This window comes from Lethenteron reissneri, chromosome 15 (assembly GCF_015708825.2).
Source record: "Lethenteron reissneri isolate LAM-NWPU_2019-01 chromosome 15, ASM1570882v1, whole genome shotgun sequence".
In the NCBI taxonomy this organism is placed as follows: Eukaryota; Metazoa; Chordata; class Hyperoartia; order Petromyzontiformes; family Petromyzontidae; genus Lethenteron; species Lethenteron reissneri.
In genome coordinates, this window is record NC_083793.1 from 603628 (window position 1) to 625296 (window position 21669).

A 21669-nucleotide genomic window follows, 5' to 3' on the forward strand; every position below is an offset into this window, starting at 1 on the left:
TCACTCGCTCCACCTACCAATATTGGGGGGCGGGGCCCAGCTTGCGGTGACGTCACTCGCTCCACCTACCAATATAGGGGGCGGGGCCCAGCTTGCGGTGACGTCACTCGCTCCACCTACCAATATAGGGGGCGGGGCCCAGCTTGCGGTGACGTCACTCGCTCCGCCTACCAATATAGGGGGCGGGGCCCAGCTTGCGGTGACGTCACTCGCTCCGCCTACCAATATAGGGGGCGGGGCCCAGCTTGCGGTGACGTCACTCGCTCCACCTACCAATATTGGGGGCGGGGCCCAGCTTGCGGTGACGTCACTAGCCCCGCCTCCCGCGTGTGCATCGCCATGGGGGGTGGGGGGCAGAGCCAGTGGAAGACGTCGCCCCGCCCACGCGAGTGACGTAACGATCAGCGCTCTCTCAGCTGCAGAGCTGCGGCGTCGCGTTGTCGGAGCGGATCATGGAGCCTCTCGTCTCGCCCTTGCTGCTGCTGCTGCTGTTTCCTCTGCTGCTGCTGCTGCTGGACACCGCGGATGCCGCGTGCCCAACCCCCATACAGGAGCAGCGACTGCGGGACGCCGTGCGTGTGGTGCGTTACCCACACACAGACACCGGCTCTCACGCGCAGCAGCAGTGCGGTGGGGCGGCCTCTAGGGGCTCTACTTGTAGTCTGTCAAATCGGGCTTGCCACCACAGACACTCGCAGCGGGACAGACTGGCAAGGAGGGTAGTAATATCGTAATATCGTAGAGAATCGTACCGCATGTAGGTGCGCGCCAAGTCTCGAGTGGCGTCTTCCTGTCTATTGTCACGCAACTGACAAACCCCACGACTTGGAATGTACCGGGGAGACTGGCAGACTTTCTCGGGCAGCAGTTGTGTCAATCCACGTCCCGTGTGTCAGTCGACTGCTGGACGAGGGCCTCCGCTTCACGCCGCTTCACGCTGCTGGCCACTGCGAGTGGACGGGGCCCACGAGTCGAGCCCAGCCGCGCGGCCCCTCTGCTGACACCGACGCGGCGTGCGCGTGACCTCGCGTGACCTCGTGTGACCTCTCTCCGTGGGATGATGGTGTAGCAGTATCCCACAATTTCGATTGAAAGCTTTCGTGACTGCAGGAATTCATCTTCTTGGTTCTTTCTGTAAAATCACGTAGAAGGGAAATAATAAAAATCAAACATTATAAAATGCAATTGCATTTTATTATGTTAATAAAATAATAAAAATAAAACAATAAAATGCAATTGCAAGTCTGTGAGTCTACCCGATACATTCCAAGTCCTGGTAGACGCTTTCACCGATTTGGTCACGACGTACTTTGTCCGCCCATCCAGTGCAGCGATAGTGTGGAATTCGCCTGCTGCGTCTGCTCGGGGTGTAGTGTTCACCCCCGCAGGCTCTGGACATCGCTTCAATCAGCAGACGTGAAACGAGGGCTCAAAATTAAAATAAATAAAGCTCCCCATTATCTCGCCGGTGCAGCTGTGCCAGGCAATACCGCAACTTACAACACAGCGCCGCCTCGCTCAGACGGGGCAGCAATGTGTTGGCAGAGAGATTAAAACCGTGGACTCCACCGAGCAGCGGGCATAGAGCACGTGACCACTGGTGGCTTGTTCAGTTCCCGGAATGGCGAGTTGAGTTCCCGTTATGATGCAGTGCCCCTCTGCTGTGGTATGAGGATGTAAACCCACGCGTGTGGAAGGGAACTCCCAAATCTTGCTCACATTAGCCCGAACTTGATGTTTCAGGCTGCACTTTCCCATTGTGGGGGAGGGGGGTATAACGTGACCATACTTTACCATGCTAGCCACAGCACAGATAGACCCACGTGACGTGCGGAATGAATAACTCGCTTCGTTGTAAATCATTCCCTGTGGGCGCTAAACGCAACCATGACACGCACGCGGGTGCTCTAAAATCATCACCACTACTGTACCACCACCCCTGGTCAATAGCACGGGGGCGTCACGTGGCTGGCAGGGGCGTCAGCCGGTCTGTGTTGTTGTATATAGAATGTACCTTGTATATAGAATGTACCTTGCGCCGGACGTAGACAACCGTGCAAATCGGAGGTGCCCTCGACTGCCCCTAACAGCGCACAACCCCGCTCTTGGGACTCCTCTGTCGCGTCTAGCCATTCGTGTTGCTTGAAACTCGAGCAGCCTCCACGTCCCTTGTGGACCTCTAGCAGCCTGCAGGTCCCTTGTAGACCTCTAGCAGCCTGCAGGTCCCTTGTGTAACTCTAGCAGCCTGCAGGTTCCTTGTGTAACTCTAGCAGCCTGCAGGTCCCTTGTGTAACTCTAGCAGCCTGCAGGTCCCTTGTGGACCTCTAGCAGCCTGCAGGTCCCTTGTGGACCTCTAGCGGCCTGCAGGTTCCTTGTGTAACTCTAGCAGCCTGCAGGTCCCTTGTGTAACTCTAGCAGCTTGCAGGTCCCTTGTGGACCTCTAGCAGCCTGCAGGTCCCTTGTGGATCTCTAGCGGCCTGCAGGTCCCTTGTGTAACTCTAGCAGCCTGCAGGTCCCTTGTGTAACTCTAGCAGCCTGCAGGTCCCTTGTAGACCTCTAGCAGCCTGCAGGTCCCTTGTGGACCTCTAGCAGCCTGCAGGTCCCTTGTGTAACTCTAGCAGCCTGCAGGTTCCTTGTAGACCTCTAGCAGCCTGCAGGTTCCTTGTGGACCTCTAGCAGCCTGCAGGTCCCTTGTGTAACTCTAGCAGCCTGCAGGTTCCTTGTAGACCTCTAGCAGCCTGCAGGTCCCTTGTGGACCTCTAGCAGCCTGCAGGTCCCTTGTGTAACTCTAGCAGCTTGCAGGTCCCTTGTAGACCTCTAGCAGCCTGCAGGTTCCTTGTAGACCTCTAGCAGCCTCCACGTCCCTTGTGTAACTCTAGCAGCTTGCAGGTCCCTTGTAGACCTCTAGCAGCCTGCAGGTCCCTTGTGGACCTCTAGCAGCCTGCAGGTCCCTTGTGTAACTCTAGCAGCCTGCAGGTCCCTTGTAGACCTCTAGCAGCCTGCAGGTTCCTTGTAGACCTCTAGCAGCCTCCACGTCCCTTGTGTAACTCTAGCAGCTTGCAGGTCCCTTGTAGACCTCTAGCAGCTTGCAGGTCCCTTGTAGACCTCTAGCAGCCTGCAGGCCCTTGTGTAACTCTAGCAGCCTGCAGGTCCCTTGTGTAACTCTAGCAGCCTGCAGGTCCCTTGTAGACCTCTATTTCAGAACTTGTATGCTGTAGGTGCCGAGGGGCCCAGGGGCCCGAGTGATCAGTTTATGTTTTAAACACCAAGGGGCTCGGGGTCCTCACATTGTAAGCGCTGAGGGGTCTGGGCGGCCCTAGTGGTCAGCTCACACTATAAGCACCCAGGGGCCTCGTGGTCAGCTTGCGCTGTGCAAAATTGAGGGTCCTGGCGTTCAACTGCCTTCGGAAGTCTTGGGCCACGCACCGCACGCGGCCTGAGGCTTGGAGGCCCCCTGGCAGTCTGAGGCCCCGGGGCACTGGCCCCACTGGCCCCACTGGCCCGGTCCATAATCCAGCCTTGTCTCGAGCGGTCGACCCCTTGGCACCTGGGTCTGTCCCGTGCCCTCCTGTCAGTGAGCCTTCGACACTTCACTTGGCCTCAAGGTGCACCTAGCCTGGCACAAGCGCTGCGGTGACGGCACCACTACTAAGTGGCAAAACGATTCGCTCACGCGCTGTGACCCCGCGGCCACCGACCCCAAAGCTGGCCCGGGCACGGTCCGCCGAGACGCATCTGTCTCCCCCCGCTCTTGATATTTGTAGTACACGCCTCGAGCCTGCTGCTTTCACGTCCATCGCCTCTCTCATGATGTCTCTTATGAAGGACAAAAACAGCGATATAAATATAACTTCAAGTTGCGAATATTCTAAATTAATCTTCATGGATATAACGGTGTTTTATTCGGAATATAGATATACCGGGATATCTCAACCCACCAAATAATGTGTTTGAGAATTAACTTAAATCGTCATTCACTCTCTCCACATTACTCTCAGAAAACGCCGACCACTTTAGAGACAATTAACTTGTGCGCGTTATCACGGTGCATGTGTGTGAGTGACTGTGGTGTGGTGTGTAAACATCGTCATTAGGGAAACACAGGCGGCCGGGCGTGGTGCTGGCCACCCGCCCCTTCGTGTGGCGTGCCGGCCTTCATAGCTGCTCGCTAAAAGCACTTGCCCCAACAGTCTGTCAAATGCTATATGGGGGTCTTTGTTTTGTGTGTGTCCCATGTGTTTGCAGTTCGAATTTCAGAATGACGAGAGCGCCAACGTGACCATCACGTGGGTCGGACGAGACACCGGGGTATGTGTGTGTGTGTTGAATTTCTTTTGCACCGTACGTAGCCAACCTTGCTAATCGGAGGTGCGGGGGAAGGACAACAAAGAGAAACGGGGTTAACCATGGGGTAACCGCGTCTCTTGTCCAGCCAAGAGCTAATGCACGCAGTAGCACTGGATTAAAAAACAACCATCATTGTTACGTTTCACGATCTACTTTAAGCCAACATTGGTCTTATATTATTATTTTCAGATAGGCAAGTTCGGATGTAAATTTCAGACACTTTAAAAGTGTGCGTAATCATTTGTGTAAATGATCAGAATCAGAATATCTATTTATACTGGAGGAATCCGATGAGCTATAAAGCTCTTTTTCACAGATGTCCAAATCATGATGCGGATGGGGGTGTCCCGGGGTGTCTGGCGCGGGCCCCTCGCTGTGCTCTAGGTGGTGCTGGCCGTGTCACGAGTCATCGAGGCTGTGTCCTGGAAGAGCCGCCTCTACCGAAGGTGAGCAGGGCCGGCTCGGAGACAGTGACCACCCCAGCCCCAGTCTCACGCAAAAATAAGAATCATTCGCCTTGTTGTGGAGGTTCACATCCGGTAATGTTCACGACTTACACACTACGATTTAAGTATTAATATCAAGCCAAATCATATCAAAATTATACAGGATACACTTACGTTAAGCTCTGAAATCACTATAGTTGTTTCAAAGTTAATTTAGCATTGTGTTTAATTTGTGACGTGAACATTGTTACGTGCCTTTAAATTCAACGAGAATCAACATTTCCCAGCCAGATGACGTGACATGGGGTGGGGTCAATGAGCCACGTGGCCTCTCCTCCGATATGTCGACAAACAGACCACATAACCCAGCGTCGTGGTCCTGACCATCCTTAGCATCTGTCTTCACAAACCTACACCGATGACGATGCGTTCAGGAGCCAAATGCCATTGGGTTACTATGTGGTCTGTAATTTGGATTGCACAACCACAATAGCTCTAATCTTTAACCACCGTCATCTATGATGAGGCTCATATAGTCCTAATAGCATGCTTGTGAACGACACGTTCCGTCCCGAGCGATTTCATTTTTCCAGGTGAAAAGTATTTACAAGTAACATTTGACGCGTCGGTCGCCATACTCGGACAGCTGACGGATTGTGGCCACTCGCCCGCCCCGGCTCACTCTGCACACTGCGCCTCCTTGCAGCGAGGACTACGGCGGGAGCTTCTCCGACATCTCGGCGCTGGTCGACGGAGGCCACGCGCTGCCGGGCCTCGAGGTCATTGTGGGCCCCGGCAGCTCCCAGCGGGTAGGACGCTCACGGTCGGCGGCGACACGCTGGGCGCTGGCGTGGCGGTGCCCAGCGTGTGGTGTGCCGCGGCAGTTCGGTGGTGCCGCGGCGCGGCGTGGGTCCCAGTCCAGCGGCGCGGACCGCAAGGGGTGTTGGTGCGAGCGCGTCCGCACGCCGCTCCGTGCACACCACACATCCAAGCGCTCGCCGCTCTCTCCCGTGCCCCCTGCCAGCGCCTTCTCGACACGGCACGGCCGAGAAGGCGCTCGAACTTAAACTTGCGCTCAGTGCGGTTGACGCCACCATGTGCCGATATCGCTTCCTTCCTTCTGCCAGATCCCTCGTCTGCTCTAGCAGTCTCGTGTCTCTCTCTGCCGTAGTTTTACGCCGAGGCTGTGGATATTCGTGCCGCCTGATATGAGGCGGTGCCCCCCGCGTGTGAATCCGCACATCATAAGTGCGCGCCCGCAGGTGCACAAACATGCACGCTTACCCACGTGCGTGTTGGTGCATCGCACAGGCAGCCACGAGTGAGGGTTGTCAATTCCAATGATTTTCCCACAGGGGATACAAAGCTAAAACTTGGCATGAATACGATTGAATGCCTATAAATAGATTTTACATTCTGAACTAAGCCTGGGGGTGCAATCTTTTTATACTTTTTCTTTTCACGTAGAATAACAGAATGTCTGACGGCGCCGATTCCAAATGGGACTCCACATTTGAAAACCAAAAAAAGATACAGTGTTCATTTTGAGCTCCCTAAACTTGCGGCCTACATTTCTCTCAAAGCATATAAAATAATGTTTGTGTCTGGAGGTTTTGAACAATTATGAATCCAAATGTGGCATCACATTTCGTATATCTCAGTTTCTCGGGTGCACAGGTGGAATGTGGGGAAAGCCCACCCACTATCAGCTCCGAAATAGAATATTGAGACTGGAGGAATCCGATGAGCTATAAAGCTCTTTTTCACAGATGTTCAGTAGGGGCGGGTAAGAACGCTACAACAACAAACAGCACAAAAACACGCGTACGCATTCACTCCACGTGTGCCTGGGCACCCTGGCTCTTTCAGGTGGTCTTGCTGCCGCGTGAGAACATCGCGAGGGACGTGAAGGCTTGGACCTCGGAGGACGGCGGCAAAACCTTCCGGGCCAGGGACGTGCCGTTCACACCGCAGCACGGCATGGCGTTCCACTCCTCCAGCCCTGACCATCTGCTGGCTTCCTCTTCCAGCGTACGTGGCGCCACCTGCGCTGCCCCGGGCTCACAACGTACAGTTGCCACGGACCTCGTAAAGACAAAAATCTCCCGGGTAGCCTGAACAGACCGCTGGGGCAAGTGCTGTTAGCGAGTGTCTGCGAGGACCGGCTCGGCGCGCGAGCGGGCCGGCACCACGGCCAGCCACCTTTGCCTCCCGATTGGCGATGTTTACACATCACACCAGGTACAAATTTCGGGTTGAGACCACCTAGAGGAGACCCAGGACCGATTCAGATAATCGTCACCAAATGTTGGCCGTGAGTCGGAATTGAACTCGGGTCACCGGGTTCGTAGGGTGGCGTGCTCAAAACTGCGCTACCGCTACCCACGCGCACTTTACAGGAACATAAACGTGTAGCAGCAGCCTTTCCCAAACAACACCGTGAAGTTTGTTGAACGACCTGGCTTGTTCCATCGTCATGTTACGTAAAAGCGTTGAGGGCTTGCCAACACACAATGGTGTGTATTGCAACATTAGTTTTGTGAGTTGGACCATGTGGGCGTAACGTCAATTAGAGCCGTGAACCCTCCACCACCCAACACTGCCGGATGTCCTTGCCTATAAACACCTTGGCGTTCGTTCACCAGCAGTGATCCAAGCCAAGCCTGGCTCTGCTTATGTGACGTTGTGTGTCAAAATCGGTCCAGAGTTTTGCTTGTGCTAAATCAATCCCACTGAAATTATTGCGTGTAGAGAGACAGACATACGAGGGCAGACGTATTTTCTACTGATCTATTTTGTGAGTCAAAAGGTAGTTTGTTTCCTTGTATAGTGCACTCGAGTATTTTAAAATCGCTAACATATTTGTCTTCAATTTAGAATGAATTGTGGATCACGGAAGACTTTTTCGGATCTTTCAAGAAACTCGGCGACGCTGTGCGCGCCTACAAATGGTGAGTCGGGGCCGCGATGCCGCGTGGGCACGGCGCATGCGCCGACACGGCCGAAGCCGCGGCGTCCATCACGCTCCGGCCCTCGTCGTTGCCTTTGGTGTGGGTGTGCGGCGAGCGGAGACGCTCCCCTAAGCTGTGGCTCTTTTGTTGGCAGGAGCCCCCAGGACACCACTGCCTACTACCTGGCCTCTCCACACGGACAGAGTGAGACGCAGTCACAGCAGCGCAGCCTCCCATCGCTCAGCACCCCCCCCCACCCCACTGCTCAGCCCCCTCCCCCACCGCTCAGCAACCCCTGCTCCCGTTGACGGGCGTTCTCTGCGCTGACGGTGTCTCTCTGACCGAGCGCCGTGTCCCCTAGAGGTGGAGGAGGCGATCGTGGGAACGCTGGAGCTCATGAGGAGCTCCGACTCCGGCAGGAGCGTTCAGCGCATCGCCGAGCGCGTCCACTCGTTCGGGATCGGGGGGCGCTTCCTCTGCGCCTCCGTCGTCCACGAGAAGGTGGCGCGCCACGCACGACCACCCCGGCCGCTCCGAGCCCTAACCCTGTGTAGAGGTGTAATTGCGCATGGCTACGAATGTTGAGGTGTGATTATGCATGGCCACGGATGGCCAACAAACACAAGGGGCGGGGTTACGGCCGTACACAAGGGTGGCGCTCGCACCGACGTCCGCATGTGTATCCCCCACGGGCCCCCCCTCGGGGGCGAGTCCTATAAAAGGTGATGAGCTCGAGGGCTCGAGGTCGGGACTCAGCTTTAACCAGAGAAGAACGAAGACCTGCTAGTATAGGCCCCGGAGCTCCCCTGGCTCGCTGTCCTTCTAAGGGCCGACCAGGGCAAGCCGGTGGCGTGGCCCCGAGAGCCCAGACGAAGCTGGTCTGGTGACTCAGGGAGCCGGGATCCCAGCTTAACCAAGCTGGGACAGATAGCCTCCCCTAGTCCCGTAGTGGAGGAGTTGGTATAGGTTAGAGGGGTTAGCTGTCGAGAAATCCCTGTAGCCAAGTGACCTGTAATAACTGTGTTGGTGTAATAAATAAGTGTGCCTCCGATCCTGTCGTCAAGCCTCCATATATACTTACTACACCTGCATCAGGGCCCTATGAGCACGCCCCCCATCTCCTGCCTACCCGCGAGGGTGGTGAAAGCCCTCTCGCTCGCCGTCCCATTACAAGCCACAAGTGATCTGCGGTTCTTCCCGTTGTCCACACACCCATTATCCTTGCGGCACAGATGAGAGGAGTCACTCGTGGCCGAGCGCTTGTATATTAGACAAGCAGCCTCAATTACCACGCCGCCATTGCTGCAGTTATTAGTCGCCCGTTTAGCGGCACGGCTTAACGAACGATTATGGAAACTCTACAAAGTCCCGGCGCTAGCGCAGGAGTAAGCCACGCCATTCTTCCAACGGTTGAGAATATTATACCGTAGTAACAAATATTTGTTCTCGATTTGCGCCTTATTCATTAAAGCGTGCAGAAATGATTGTGCAATTACTCAACCACTGGAGGTTATTATTCAACATTATCAAACATCGGTTCATCCGTTTGGATGCAATGCCTTATGACTTTTTTTTGTTAGAGAATCTAATTACGAGCCCATTGAGCAGCTCGGCGCACTCACGCGTGACGCATGTGGTGAACACGGACTCTGCACAAAGCTCTATCAGGAAAACCCAGGCGTACGTTTTGTCTGATTTTTACTACACTCAAGAGGCAGGAATGGTGATCACGCAGCGATGAGTGTCAGGAAAGGGACATTAAATGCCCATGACGAATCCCGACTGGGCAACGCGGCGAGGCCTGCATAAGGGATAGAGATGGCTTGGGGAGGCCTCCACGCAGCAGTGGATAGATCACGGCTGATGCTGATAATAATTTTGGTATACAATTGTTTTCTCACGAGTGACTTTGTATCTGTGGATGCTTTTGCAGCATGCTACAGTAAGGTTAAAGTGACTCTACTTTCCTGATAAATAATTAAACGTCGTGGCAGCTTTTCTGTTGTAGGAAAAAAAAAGCCGAGAGAGAGAGACGCCAGAGGCAACGATTACTACTCATCCATCTTATGTCTGTAAGAGGCTGCTGTGCCTAGCCATGTAACCCTGATTTACAAACAGACCCTGCTTCTTGAAGAAAATATGACCTTTCTGATGTTCAGACAATAAGTGTCGAAACCGTTCGAGAGTGTGCTTGTGTTGAACCAATGTTGCTATAATTGTTATGTGATTGCTGTACACTCGCACAATGCGTGTGTGGCTGATGGAATGTAAAAAAAAACCCTACATTGTTCTTGTCCCTGGGAAGGAGCAGTATTGTGTCCTTATTTACTTTCTTTCCAAATAGGGCTTAGTCTGTGAGAACACGAACGAGAGATTACTGATTACAAGGGCTGTGACACGGATTTTGTACCATCATGGGTTGCCACCATTAAGTCTGAGCAATTATTTTGAACCGGTCAATCCTTACACCTGCAGGGTGTATCGAAATTCATGAACGCTTGAACCTTGAATAAAATATCATTGGAGATATTCGGTAAAGATATGTCTTTCAAAGTGTGCCCTTGAAAAAGACCCTCCCCATATAAACTTTCACGTTCTTGTTTTGTGGTCCCCACGTGCATGGGGCAGGGAGCCCAAATTTCTCTCTTCATTAAGCCCTGGCCTGGACGAACTCTGCCTTTTGTTCACGGAGTTTCTGTCCCCCCCCCCGTACTGTGATCAGTGCTTTGTGCTGGGCTCTCGTTGAGTTGTAATTAAACAAAAAAAAACTGCCAAGCAAATTCTGCGCTATATAAATCCCACGTGCATTCAATCCGTCCACCCATAGCTCATATTCCCGCTTAGCTGGAATGAGGTCTTGGCCTATTGGGCCGTGGGAGCCTGGCCGTTTCCTTGGCAGACATCTCCTTGCAGGCGCTCTCCGCACTTTCCTCTGTCTCAGACGAGTCGTCGGCCATTGCACGAAACGACCGTGCCCATCGCCGCCGGGGACCGTAGCTGCACTGCGTGGAAACCCCCCCCCCCCCACCCCGGTCTGTGCTGCACTTGCAGGACAAGCGGCGGGTGCTGCAGGTGTCCACGGACCGGGGAGACTCCTGGACCATGGCCCAGTTGCCTCCCATCGAAACCGAAGAGGTGAGGGAGACACCGCAGGCCCGCGCGCCGCTCGCCAGCCCTCTCGTGCCACACGTTGCATCCCCGCAGCGTCCATTCCACCCGACGCACCGGTCCGTGCCTGGTGTCACGAACCACGCGCGATGGGGCCGTGCGTCTCAGCCGTGCAAACCACCTGATGCTTGCTCTAGAGCGAGTTGACCTCTGGTCGACACGGTGACACCACCCTGCCTTGATCAGTCACGCCGTGGATTTTTCTTCACGCCTCACCGCCCCCTTTTCGCAGTCCGTCACGGCGGACGTGATGCGACGTGTCACACGCGTCACGTCACCCGCCACCACGGTTCTGTCAAGGAGCGGCAGAGTTAAACGTGGCACCCATGTCGCCTTTGCCTGTACACATCCTGAGAGTCCACCAGCATTGGTTCAAGCAAGCCCAACTGCTGACGAGACACTAACATTGTGCTGCTGCACAACGTCGGCATCTCCGTCGCCTGTAACAGTCGACGAGATCAGGAGAGTGTACAGCTCACGTGAACCCAGCTAGTGGAGGAAATAGAGAGAGCAGGTTCCTTGGCTCTCAGTGCGTGGTTGGAGTGGTAGTCGCCCCGTACGCACGGTTCCCCCTCTGGTATTCTGTATATCCCCAGCAGACATTCATATTAAAGGGGAACCGTCCATGCATCCCAAAGTTAAAACCTCCTCATGGCAAGCGTTGAGACTTGGCGAGGTTTTCTTGAGTAACTCGGAGATTATAACCAGCTGCGGTAACTTAACGGGTCACGCATGATTCACAGTGACCAAGATAATTCCTCTATTCTAGATATGAAGCTTTCGTGACTGCAAGGATTCATACTGATGACGGACGCTTGTGTTGCGCCCGAAACGTCGTGATTTAATTTAGTTTTCATTTATTTTATTTATTACCTACGTGACTTTACCGAAAAAACCAAAGAGTATAGAACTCCTCTAGCCAGGCTATTGTCTCGAGAACACATAAGGCAGTGATAATAAGAACGGTAATGCAAGAATGTTTATGCTGGTGAGAGCTCGGTACATGTTTCTCCACGGTTTTCCTCACTGACGTGTCGCTGTTTGTCATCCATTCAGTTTTACTCTATCCTGGGAGCGGATGACAACATAATCTTCATACACGTGGACGAGAAAGGAGGTGAGTGGCCGACTGGTTACCGAACTCAACTCGGAACGGGGAACGCGACCGACGACGCTGGTTCTGTGGCACTGTTATCCCATCCACGTGTTCAGTTGCGATCCTTCAGACTGGCTTGACGTACGATGGAAGCTTCTTTGAGATGTTGAGCATTTAAGCGCCCTATACGTTCAAATCCTGAAATCCGAGGTTTGTTTTTGCTATGATTTCTCTTTGCTTCATTGCTGCACTTTGTTTTGTTTTTTGCAATTTTGGTGACCTTGGCCACTGCTGTCAATGAGACTCTCACCATGGTCCCTTGAGTTCTCACCTGAACAGCCAGACAGGCCTGCCATTGTGGCGATCAACTCACTCGGAGGCCACATCCGTTTCCCAGTAGACACGGAACGTCGGACCAACGTTGGCCCAACTTTGGTCCAACGGTTCCAAACTGCGCGCCGACGTTGTTCCCACAGACACGGGTCGGGGCACACTGTACGTATCGGATGACCGGGGGGCCGTCTTCACGGAGTCCTTGGCTAGCCACCTGTACACGGCGCGGAACGGCTCCGCGGACTTCACCAACGTGACGTCGGCGCGAGGCGCCTTCATCACCAGCCGGCTCTCTGCAGGCGAGGGCCTGCGGCACGGCGAGCGGGCGCGGCGCCGCGGACGGCCGTGTTCGTGTGCGGCGGCGGCGGCGCCTGCACTGGGGAACGCGACTCCCGCAACGCCTCCGGGTTTCCCCCGGGAGGCCCGTGCACGTTACAGTACACGTTGCCGTGAACGTTACCATGCACGTTACCGTGCACGTTACCGTGCACGTCCAGCTCTTGTCAATCCACCGATTGATGGTGGCCAGCACCGCCCCAGGCCGTGTAGGCCGGTGTGGTTGTTCCGACCGTCCCCCATCACGCTTCTCAGTGCGGGTTAATGGAAAGGCGGGGAGCGTAGATGTTGGAGAGTGTACAGTACAATGGATTTAGCCGCACTTCACGCGAGTGACAATGTCGCCCATGGCACAGGTGCTGTGAGGCATCAGCTGCCTCCCAGCACCTGTGCCATGCCTGGCGGTCGCCCACCCAAGCACCGTCCAGGCTCAACCCCGCCTTAGCTTCCAAGATCTGACGAAATCGGGTACATTCCGGCTGATTTTGTCACGAGTATAAACGTTAGCATTCCACCCAAACTACGTACAGAGGTCATAATTCTACTTTCTGTGCTGCCCACTCCAGGCAGCTCATTGCCCAGCACGCGCATCTGTCTCATGTTGACTCCATCTCCTCACGATCCTCCTCGACGGCTCCCTGCTTCAGGTCGCCGGCTCACAGTTGTCCTGGCGTAGGCGTCTCGTATCCCCGCTCGCCCCCCTCCTCCTCCACGCGACCTCTCCAGCCTTGGCTGAACTCGCAGGAGCCCGTTGAGACAGAGATACTCGACGAGAGGTTCCCCCCGGGGCAAACCCCTTGTGGAGGTTTCGTCTCCTGGATGTTTCAGCCAAAGGCGGGAACTCCGACACAAGATCCCAGTCGTATCACCCCCCAGTCACGCGCCACCACGCCCGCGACAGTGAAATCTCCCCTTGTGGGTTTGCGGCGCCTTTCCAGCGCCGGCGTTAACGTCGCGTTCTGCCGCGCATCTCTCTTGTCGCCGCAGACGGCTTGGCGCGCTCCGTGATCACGTTTGACCAGGGTGGGGCGTGGCAGCCGCTGCCAAGGCCCACCAACGTGCCGTGCGAGGGTGGCAACGTGGAAGAGCAGGTCCGTCCACGCGCCCACTCGGACGCGGCTCCCGAGCCATCCTCACGCAGTGGCGGAATGCAGTGTGACGGACTGGCTCGTCAAGAGCCTCAATGTGTCCGGCCATCATCCTCTACACATCATCATGATCATCTCCATTCTCAACATTATTATCATGATGATAAAACTCCACCACCACCTCCGTTCTCAAAATCGTATGTGATGTAGTCTTTCAACTTGAGTCACAATGGTGTGAGCAAGCAAATTGCTGACCATTTGTGCGCTTTGTGTGCACGTTGTGTCGTGTTTGTCACTAAAATTGTTGCCTCTTGGAATGGAGTGTGAGCGGTGGTGCAGCGGTTAGCACACTGCGCTACAAACCCAGCGATCCGAGTTCGATTCCCCCTCACGGCCACCAACACCAGTGACGATTATCTGAACCGGTCCTGGGCCTTCGCTAGGTCGACTCAGCCTCAAATGAGTATCTGGTGCGATATATAACGTCGCCACTAGGGGACAAAGGTGGCCGGGCGTGGCGCTGGCCACCCACCACCTGGTGTGCTGTGCCGGCCCTCATTAGCGCTACTCGCTAACAGCACCTGCCCTAACAGGTTGCTAAAGGCTATACGGGGGATGTTTGTCCGTGTGTCAGCAGTGCCACCTGACGATCCACTCCGACTTGGAGTTGCGAGAGGTGCCGCACGCCCCGCTCAGCGAGCCCAGCGCTCCCGGCCTGGTACTGGCTCACGGTGAGATGCTGCTGCCTCCCTCGTAGCCTCCCTCCCTCACTTTTTGTTTAAAGATACATTCAAGACAAATTCATCATTTCTTTTCAACTGCTTTTTGTGTTTAGTTTGTTGTCCTTCCCCCACACCTCCGATAAGCACGACTGGCTATGTATAGTGCAAAAGAAGTTCAACATATATATGTATAAAAAATAAAAATAATCAAGTACAGGCACCCCCTGCTTCTTCCCTGACCTTTCTGCGATTTCTATTTTTTCCTCATTCTTTGGCTGTTAATTTTACGAAAAATAATCGTGGTCAAGTTGTGGCCTTAGAAGCCAAGCCGGGCCTATGATCTGATTCTCTTTACTCTTGCGCCCTACTTCCCCAGGTGTCCCGAGCAAAGCATAATATTTTTTGTCTCTGCTCCGCCATTATTTAGATAAAGGGTACAACATTAAATCGATTTGTCCGGTGTGATGAGACCACACGCAGTCACCTCCAGTGTTGTAATCCAACCAGGGCCAACCTCGGTGACATTTCGCACCGTGGGTGAAACTGGGACCATCCTTGTCTCCCCGCGTGGCGATCGCTGCAGCTCCTTGTTTTTGTGCAGTCACCGTTTGTGGAAATGTCTCTGTGGTGCCATCTACCAACGGCGAGGCGAATGGCTTGTGGCATGCTGTCGCTGCCCTGCACCAGGGCACAATGTGCCTGTGTTGTCAACATCGGGGCCGTCCTGAGCGGGGGGTGCGGGGCCCGGGGAAATCACAAGGGACGTCTGACACCGTTACCCGTCTCGTCGAAGCGCGGGGCCCCCAAAAGCGCGGGGACCGGGGCGATCGCCCCGATTTGTCATACCGTAGGGACGGCTCTGGCCACCCTTGACATTCGCATCGAATCGGGCCCTCGCCGCCCCTTACCCCCCAGGCACCGTGGGGCAGAGCCAAGCGCCAGCGATGGCCCCGGACGTGTACGTGTCGCGCGACGGAGGCCACTCGTGGGCGCGCTCCCTGGTGGGACCGCACGTTTGCGCCATCCTCAACTCTGGGGGACTGCTGGTGGCCGTGCCCTACGCCGCCACCGTCAACACCGTGAGGTGCCCGGCGCTGCCAGCTGTGCCACGCTCTCCCCTGCGCTGCTTTAAATGCTGCAGGGCGAGGCCGCTCTGTCAGTCGAACGGAACATCGATGCGACTATCCGCTGTCTTCCGTGGCAGCCCCCGTCGTCGTGCCGTGCCCGCTTCTCTCACGGCGCGTCACTGCCACGTCTACACTTGCGCGTTCCAAACACCTCCAACGCTCCGTCTTTGTCCGCCTCTCTCCCCGCTGCCGCTGCGCCCCGCGCTGCAGGTTCTCACTGGACGGAGGCCAGTGCTGGGGAAGCGTCCTGTTCTCACCGGAGCCCCTGGCCCTGGAGCGGCTGCTCACGGAGCCCGGCGCTCGCTCGTTCTCCGCGAGCGTCCTTGCCCGGCGCCTCCACCCCGCGCCACGACTCCTCCTCACTACCGTCGACTTCAGCCGGCTCCTGCAGCGCGACTGTGAGCCAACTGTGCATGTCGCCCCTCTGTGGCCAAGTCGCCCCTTGTGGCCTTGTCGCCCCTTGTGGGTTTCCACTCTGTCCCAAGTGTGACTGAGTCGCCCCTCTGAGTCACACCCACTCACTCAGTGAGCGACTCTTCCTTCTGTGACTAAGTGAGACCTGGCTCCCAGAAGCCAGTTGTTAACCGTTTACATTTTAGCAGATCCAAAGCCATATTTGGGATTTGCATCTCAACAGCTTTTAGCTATCTGCTGCAGGAGTTTGTGCCACAAGTTCCACTTAGTGATCACGCACAGGAACCAGCGCGTGTTCAACCAGCACACCACGTAGCTCTTCTCTCGATGCGCCTTCCCTTCAACTGCTCCTTTTTGGAACTTCCTCCCGTTGTTTCCTTTCCGAAGCTCTTACATGAATAAAGCACGTTAACTGTAACCTACTACTACTGCGTTGACGGTGCTGCTTGTTGCTGCCCGCTAGTTGTTGCAGGCCTTTGTGCCTGTGATCAGCCAAACAAGAACATAAATAATTAAAAGACCATACAAGCTCCGCTGCAGTCGTAGCGCTTCGTCAAACTTCCCCAGGTTGGCGTTGCTGCCTCGCCGGAGCCCTCGGCAGGAGTTAGGTCCGGGCCGCTTGTGATGTCACAGGCACGCAGTCCGGTTACGATTCCGAACAATCCTGGGTCTCGTGGCCTAGCCCTAGCGACCGAGCGGAGGTGTTGCCACCCTTGCGCCGTGCCAGGTGTTGCCGGGGACTACGAGGAGTGGACGGCTCCCCTGGGCCGCGGCTGCGTGCTGGGCTCCACCGAGCACGACACGCGCCTCAAGCCCGACGCCGCGTGCCGCACCAACGGACAAGCGCTCCGCCCGGCGTCGCGCTCCGTGCCGTGCCCGTGCACGCAGCGCGACTACTCGTGGTGAGTGAGTGCACTCGCTCCGAGCTCTGTGCCCTGGGGCCAGGGACAGTGCGGCGGGCACCCACATGGTGCGCGGGACGCCGTCACAACCGGAATTAATATTTGGACTGTTGATAATGCGGCGATGTTTTGCAGCTTTGTCCAATTCTGGTTCTTTTTTTAATTGACACATTTCAGTTTGGCAATCCCTGGAGATGGAACGACTAATTTGCATGGGTGTCCTGGTGTCAATTAACACATGCACATAGCAAACATGTAAAGACATGTACACACACATATACCCTCACAAAGTCAAAGATCCCCCTTATAACCTTTTATGAAGGCCAGCACAGCACATGAGGTTGCGTGGCCAGTACCACGCCTGACCACCTTTGTCTCCCCAGTGATGATGTTTATAAACCACAACAGACACTCATTTGAGGCTAAGTCGACCAAGGGGAGGCCCAGGACCGGTTCAGATAACCGTCACTGGTGCTGGCCATGAGCGGGAATTGAACTCGCTCGCACCCATGCACATATTCACTGGACAACATTCCAAACCTCGTGGCCGTGCTAAGTCTCCTCGTTTCTGCTGCCAGTGACTTTGGATTCTACCGGCGCAACGGCAGCTGGGAGTGCGTGGAGGAGGAGGCGGCGGCGGCGAGCGCCATGGGCCGGCGCTACATGCACGTGTGCGCGCGGGGCCAGCAGGAGGAGCTGCTCACCCAAGGGTGCGTCTCGGCCTTGTGCCGCAGCTCTTACGGTCGCCACGGTTTGAGAGGTTTTATTTTCAACGCAGCTGCGTAGCCCAGGCCCTAAAGACGCACAATGTCAAGCGGCCAGCAACACACGGTCCTCTTATCCACATTGGAATAGATAAAGAGTCGACAAGTTTAATTAATTGAACGCGGTTATTATTGTAAGAGCTTGGGAGAAGAGACAATGACGATGATGGGAGGAGGGAATTCCAGAGCGGAGCAGGGGAAGGAGCAGAGAGGGAAGTGAGGTGACCCACAGCGTGGCGAGTGTGCTCTTGCGACCTGCAGTATCCATGTGTTTTACAAAGACAAAGATCCCCTGTATAGCCTGAGCAGACTGTTGGGGCAAGTGCTACGAGTGAGTAGCACCTATGAAGGCCGGCACGGCACACGAGGGGGTAGGTGTCCAGCCTCACGCCCGGCCGCCTTTGTCTCCCCAGTGGTGATGTTTACACATCGCACCAGTTACTCATTTGAGGCTGAGTCGACCTAGGGGAGGCTCGTGACCAGTTCAGATACTCGTCACTGGTGTTGGCCGTGAGCGGGAATTGAACTCGGGTCGCCGAGTTCATAGCTACACCGCTCCCCTTGTTGTGGCCTGCAGTCTGGTGATGGGATGCCGAATCGACGTGGCATACGCACACGCGTGCATTCACTCTGATCAAATGCCTCTCCGTCTGTCCCCATGCCCGGCCCTGCCCTCTGCTCCACTGCCACGCGCAGATACCGCAAGATCCCCGGGGACCGCTGCGAAGGCGGCTTCCGCCCCAGCGGGGACCTCCGCTCAATCTCCAAGACCTGCACCTATTCGCTCCAGGACGAACCCAAGGTAGTCTCGCGCAGGACAACGGGGAATCATCTCACCCGGCATCTCATTGTCCGATTCTACTCACTCAAAGTCTCACCGGTGGCCCTTCCTGTTTACCCCTGCTCACCTGTGCATAAGAACAGCCACACGGAGTGGCCGAACATTAATCCTAATATCCGTGCATCGAAGGCGCCAATTATAGGACGACGCCAATTATAGGAAACACAAACAGGCGGCGGCGGCGGTTGTGGTGGTGATCCACCGGGACGAGCGGTCCTGGTGGGGAGGCTCGGTGAAGATTCTCGTGGTGCTGTTCTGGTTCTGGTCCCAGTGGGAGTCACCATGTTCTGGGTAGTGGTCCAATTGATCCTGGTTCATTCAAGTCATTGTTTAGCCAGTTACATAGCTAGTTTGCAAGAGAAATCCGTGGTGCGATCAGCACAGAACAAGAACAGCATCGGAGTGATCTGTACGGATCAACAACGAGGGCGCGGCGATAAACTCTCAGCGAGGAGCGTGAGGCGACGTGAACGCGATCGAGGGAACAAAACAACAACCATCACCACGGGAACGCGAGGGGTCACAGCACAGGCGGGGGCAGCAGCAGCGTGGAGGGACGCGCGGGTTAAGAGGCACCCCCACAACATTGTGGACGTTCTCCCAGCCGTAACCCCTTCGATAAGCCTCCCACGTTTCCGTTTAATCTCCTCGGCAAAGCCCGACGCTCGCTGGTCGGGCAGTGGATCACGATTGGTTGCCCCGCATTGATCAATCAGGATGGTCACGGCACATTGACAAGCCAACGGGCACCTAACAGCGCCCAGTTCAAACAATCAAGCCGGTACGCTTGCCGTGAGTTACGGCGTAAATGAAATAAATAATAACGATGGCCTTTTGGCGTCCTTTACACGTGCACAGTATAACACAGCAGTAGATGCGTGCAGCCAATCGACGAGGATTGAAAGTGAATTGGGGCCCTCTGTCGCCACAGCTGCACCTGCACTGGGGCGTGATCGTCACCGTCGTGGTCGTGCTGGCGCTGGCCGTGCTGGCGGCCAGCCTCATCGTGCGCAAGTACTGCTGCCGGATGAGGTGAGCGCGACGTGGACGCGGGGCCGGGGACACTGACAGAGCCCCTCGCCCCCACCCCCACCCCCGCCCCGCCGTTGGCGCTTCGTGCCCCCTGATTGCCGCACGCAGCGTCACGTCGCATATTTTAAATGGCCGTACGCGCGTCGGTGCCGTCACGAAGTAAACATCAAGGTTGTAATTTGCTGAAATGTCAGCTGAGAGAGCAGGGTTTGCATGTTTGACCGAGTGCTTCTGATTAGCAAGAGTCGGGAAGGCCATTTGGAAAATAGTCCCGAGGATGTTTAATTTGTACGTGGCAGAAGGAAGGGCCCAATAATCTGCTAAGCGCTATTTCACGGGTGTCCTGCGACGGTGGAGACGGTACTGCGCGGTACTGATCTTAGTCTCACAAGCATGGCTCTATAGATCGCGATACACGACAGCGAGTACCGGTACGTGCTTCACGTTGCAGAGATAGGGAAACCGGTGGAACGCGCAAATAAAAGCACGACTACCATTGAACTAAAAAAATGAAAGGAACGAATGAAATGTCACTGGACAAAGAGGGAGAAAGATGTTGCTCACAGGTGCGTGCCGCTGGCCCGTGTGCTCCGCAGCATGCCCGTGTACCGCTTCTCTCAGCTGGAGCAGAACGACGAGTTTGGCTGGGACGAAGTGGAAGCCGACAAGCTGCTCGTGCTGCCCGACTCGGACGACGTGAGTGGCGTCACACGGCACACGGGCCTCCTCCTGGTCGTGCCTCCTATGGGCGGTCATCTCACATCGGCGGCCTTCTTATCCGCAACTCCGATTACCCGTGGGGGTGACGCGGTTCTGCAACGATTCCTGTTGGTATAGTTTGATTAAAATCGATATTTTTAATCGTGAGTTCATCTGTAGATTATCGCTCTGATTCATGTTAATATGATCAAGTGGAGTTTGACTTTTGAGCCTTGCGCATGGCTGGGCGATTTTCGCCGATTACATCTGAGCACTTGGAGACACAGCAGAGATTTCCTTACTGGCTAGAGAAGTATTGATAAAATAAATTATTTGGCATTAGGTTGTAGTTATAATTTAAATAAATAAAAATTGACCTCTTGTATTTATTTTCAGGATCTTCTTACAGTATGAAGGTTCTCCAGAAAATCTGCGCGGACGTGACCCTGCAACAGAGTTGCTGCGATGGGAAATGCTGATGCAATCTTAAACATGTTTACAGGAGTTCAGTTAACAGTCCTGATGGGAGGAGAACTGGAATTTATTTGATTTATTTAAACCCTTTCCATTGTTGAAGTAAGATACTCCATGTCAATTAAAGTGGATAAGTAAAATCAATAAGTAGATAATACGTATGCTTAAAATAGGTTTTCCCCTTTTTTCTGGCAACAAAATAGGTGTTATGATGTTAAAACACCAAGCTGAAACCTTTTACAAGGAATCACGTCACTGCATTAACCACAATACTTGTGGTCAGAATGCAAACAAAAAAATACTCTGATAGCATATCTCTGGTGTGGACCAATCAGTTTCACAGACAATGCATATGCTATCAGAGTACGTGTTTTGTTTGCATTCTGACCACAAGCATTGTGGTTAATGCAGACATGATTCATTGTAAAAGGTTTCAGTTTCGTGTTTTAACATCTTAACACAGCTGTTTTGTTGCCAGAAAAAAGGGGAAAAAAGGGGAAACCCTATTCTCATATTTTGGTACTGGCAAAGGAGGTCTCATGAAATACGTAGGCTTTCGCGAATAATATTACCCATAAGAAGATTTTTCGGGTTAGATCGTGTAAATCTAAATGTCGTTAAACCTGCCACCACCCGACGCTTAAGTTTGTCACGTAAATAAAACATGCCAATTCGTTACTAGTACAGCACACTGGTGTGTCGGAGAGTAAACCCACAACATTTACAACTCGCCTTTTGCCCGTCCGACGGGTGTCTTGCAGTAAATCTGAAACTTGCAAGCGAAAAGCAGAGCGCGATGTGATATTCATTGCATGAATGCGAGTGCAAATTGTAAGGGCGCGGTGACACAGGCCTATTTCATTTGAAGGTTATAATCCCTTGTTCATCACGACGTCCTTTTTACTTCGATGTCTCAACAGCGTTACGGA

General features: G+C 54.5%; 1 protein-coding gene across 3 annotated transcripts; it reads left to right on the top strand.

The window, feature by feature from the left end:
* The first annotated feature begins 213 nt into the window (after window positions 1-213).
* Window positions 214-21421, top strand: LOC133342559 (sortilin-like). Of its 3 annotated transcripts, none has more exons than XM_061551737.1 (21): window positions 217-581; window positions 4246-4308; window positions 4732-4793; window positions 5500-5602; window positions 6663-6824; window positions 7671-7744; window positions 7899-7948; window positions 8106-8245; window positions 10796-10879; window positions 11969-12029; window positions 12485-12640; window positions 13665-13768; window positions 14400-14496; window positions 15403-15571; window positions 15825-16012; window positions 16756-16930; window positions 17509-17640; window positions 18391-18496; window positions 19467-19567; window positions 20164-20263; window positions 20663-21421. In XM_061551737.1, the coding sequence occupies exons 1-21, from the start codon at window positions 453-455 to the stop codon at window positions 20678-20680; spliced, it is 2274 nt and encodes a 757-aa protein (XP_061407721.1). In that variant the 5' UTR covers window positions 217-452; the 3' UTR covers window positions 20681-21421. The 3 variants fall into 3 exon arrangements, with proteins under 3 accessions (XP_061407720.1, XP_061407721.1, XP_061407722.1); XM_061551738.1 differs by having other exon boundaries at window positions 14403-14496; XM_061551736.1 differs by having other exon boundaries at window positions 214-581; window positions 20164-21421.
* Window positions 21422-21669: the final 248 nt, after the last annotated feature.

Bases quoted from the DNA above. Each gene is read 5' to 3' on its own strand.
- LOC133342559 (XM_061551736.1), top strand. From the start codon at position 453: ATGGAGCCTCTCGTCTCGCCCTTGCTGCTGCTGCTGCTGTTTCCTCTG. The intron at 4,794-5,499 runs GTGAGCAGGGCC...GCCTCCTTGCAG, and splicing joins AAGAGCCGCCTCTACCGAAG to CGAGGACTACGGCGGGAGCT. The intron at 14,497-15,402 runs GTGAGATGCTGC...CTTACCCCCCAG, and splicing joins CGGCCTGGTACTGGCTCACG to GCACCGTGGGGCAGAGCCAA.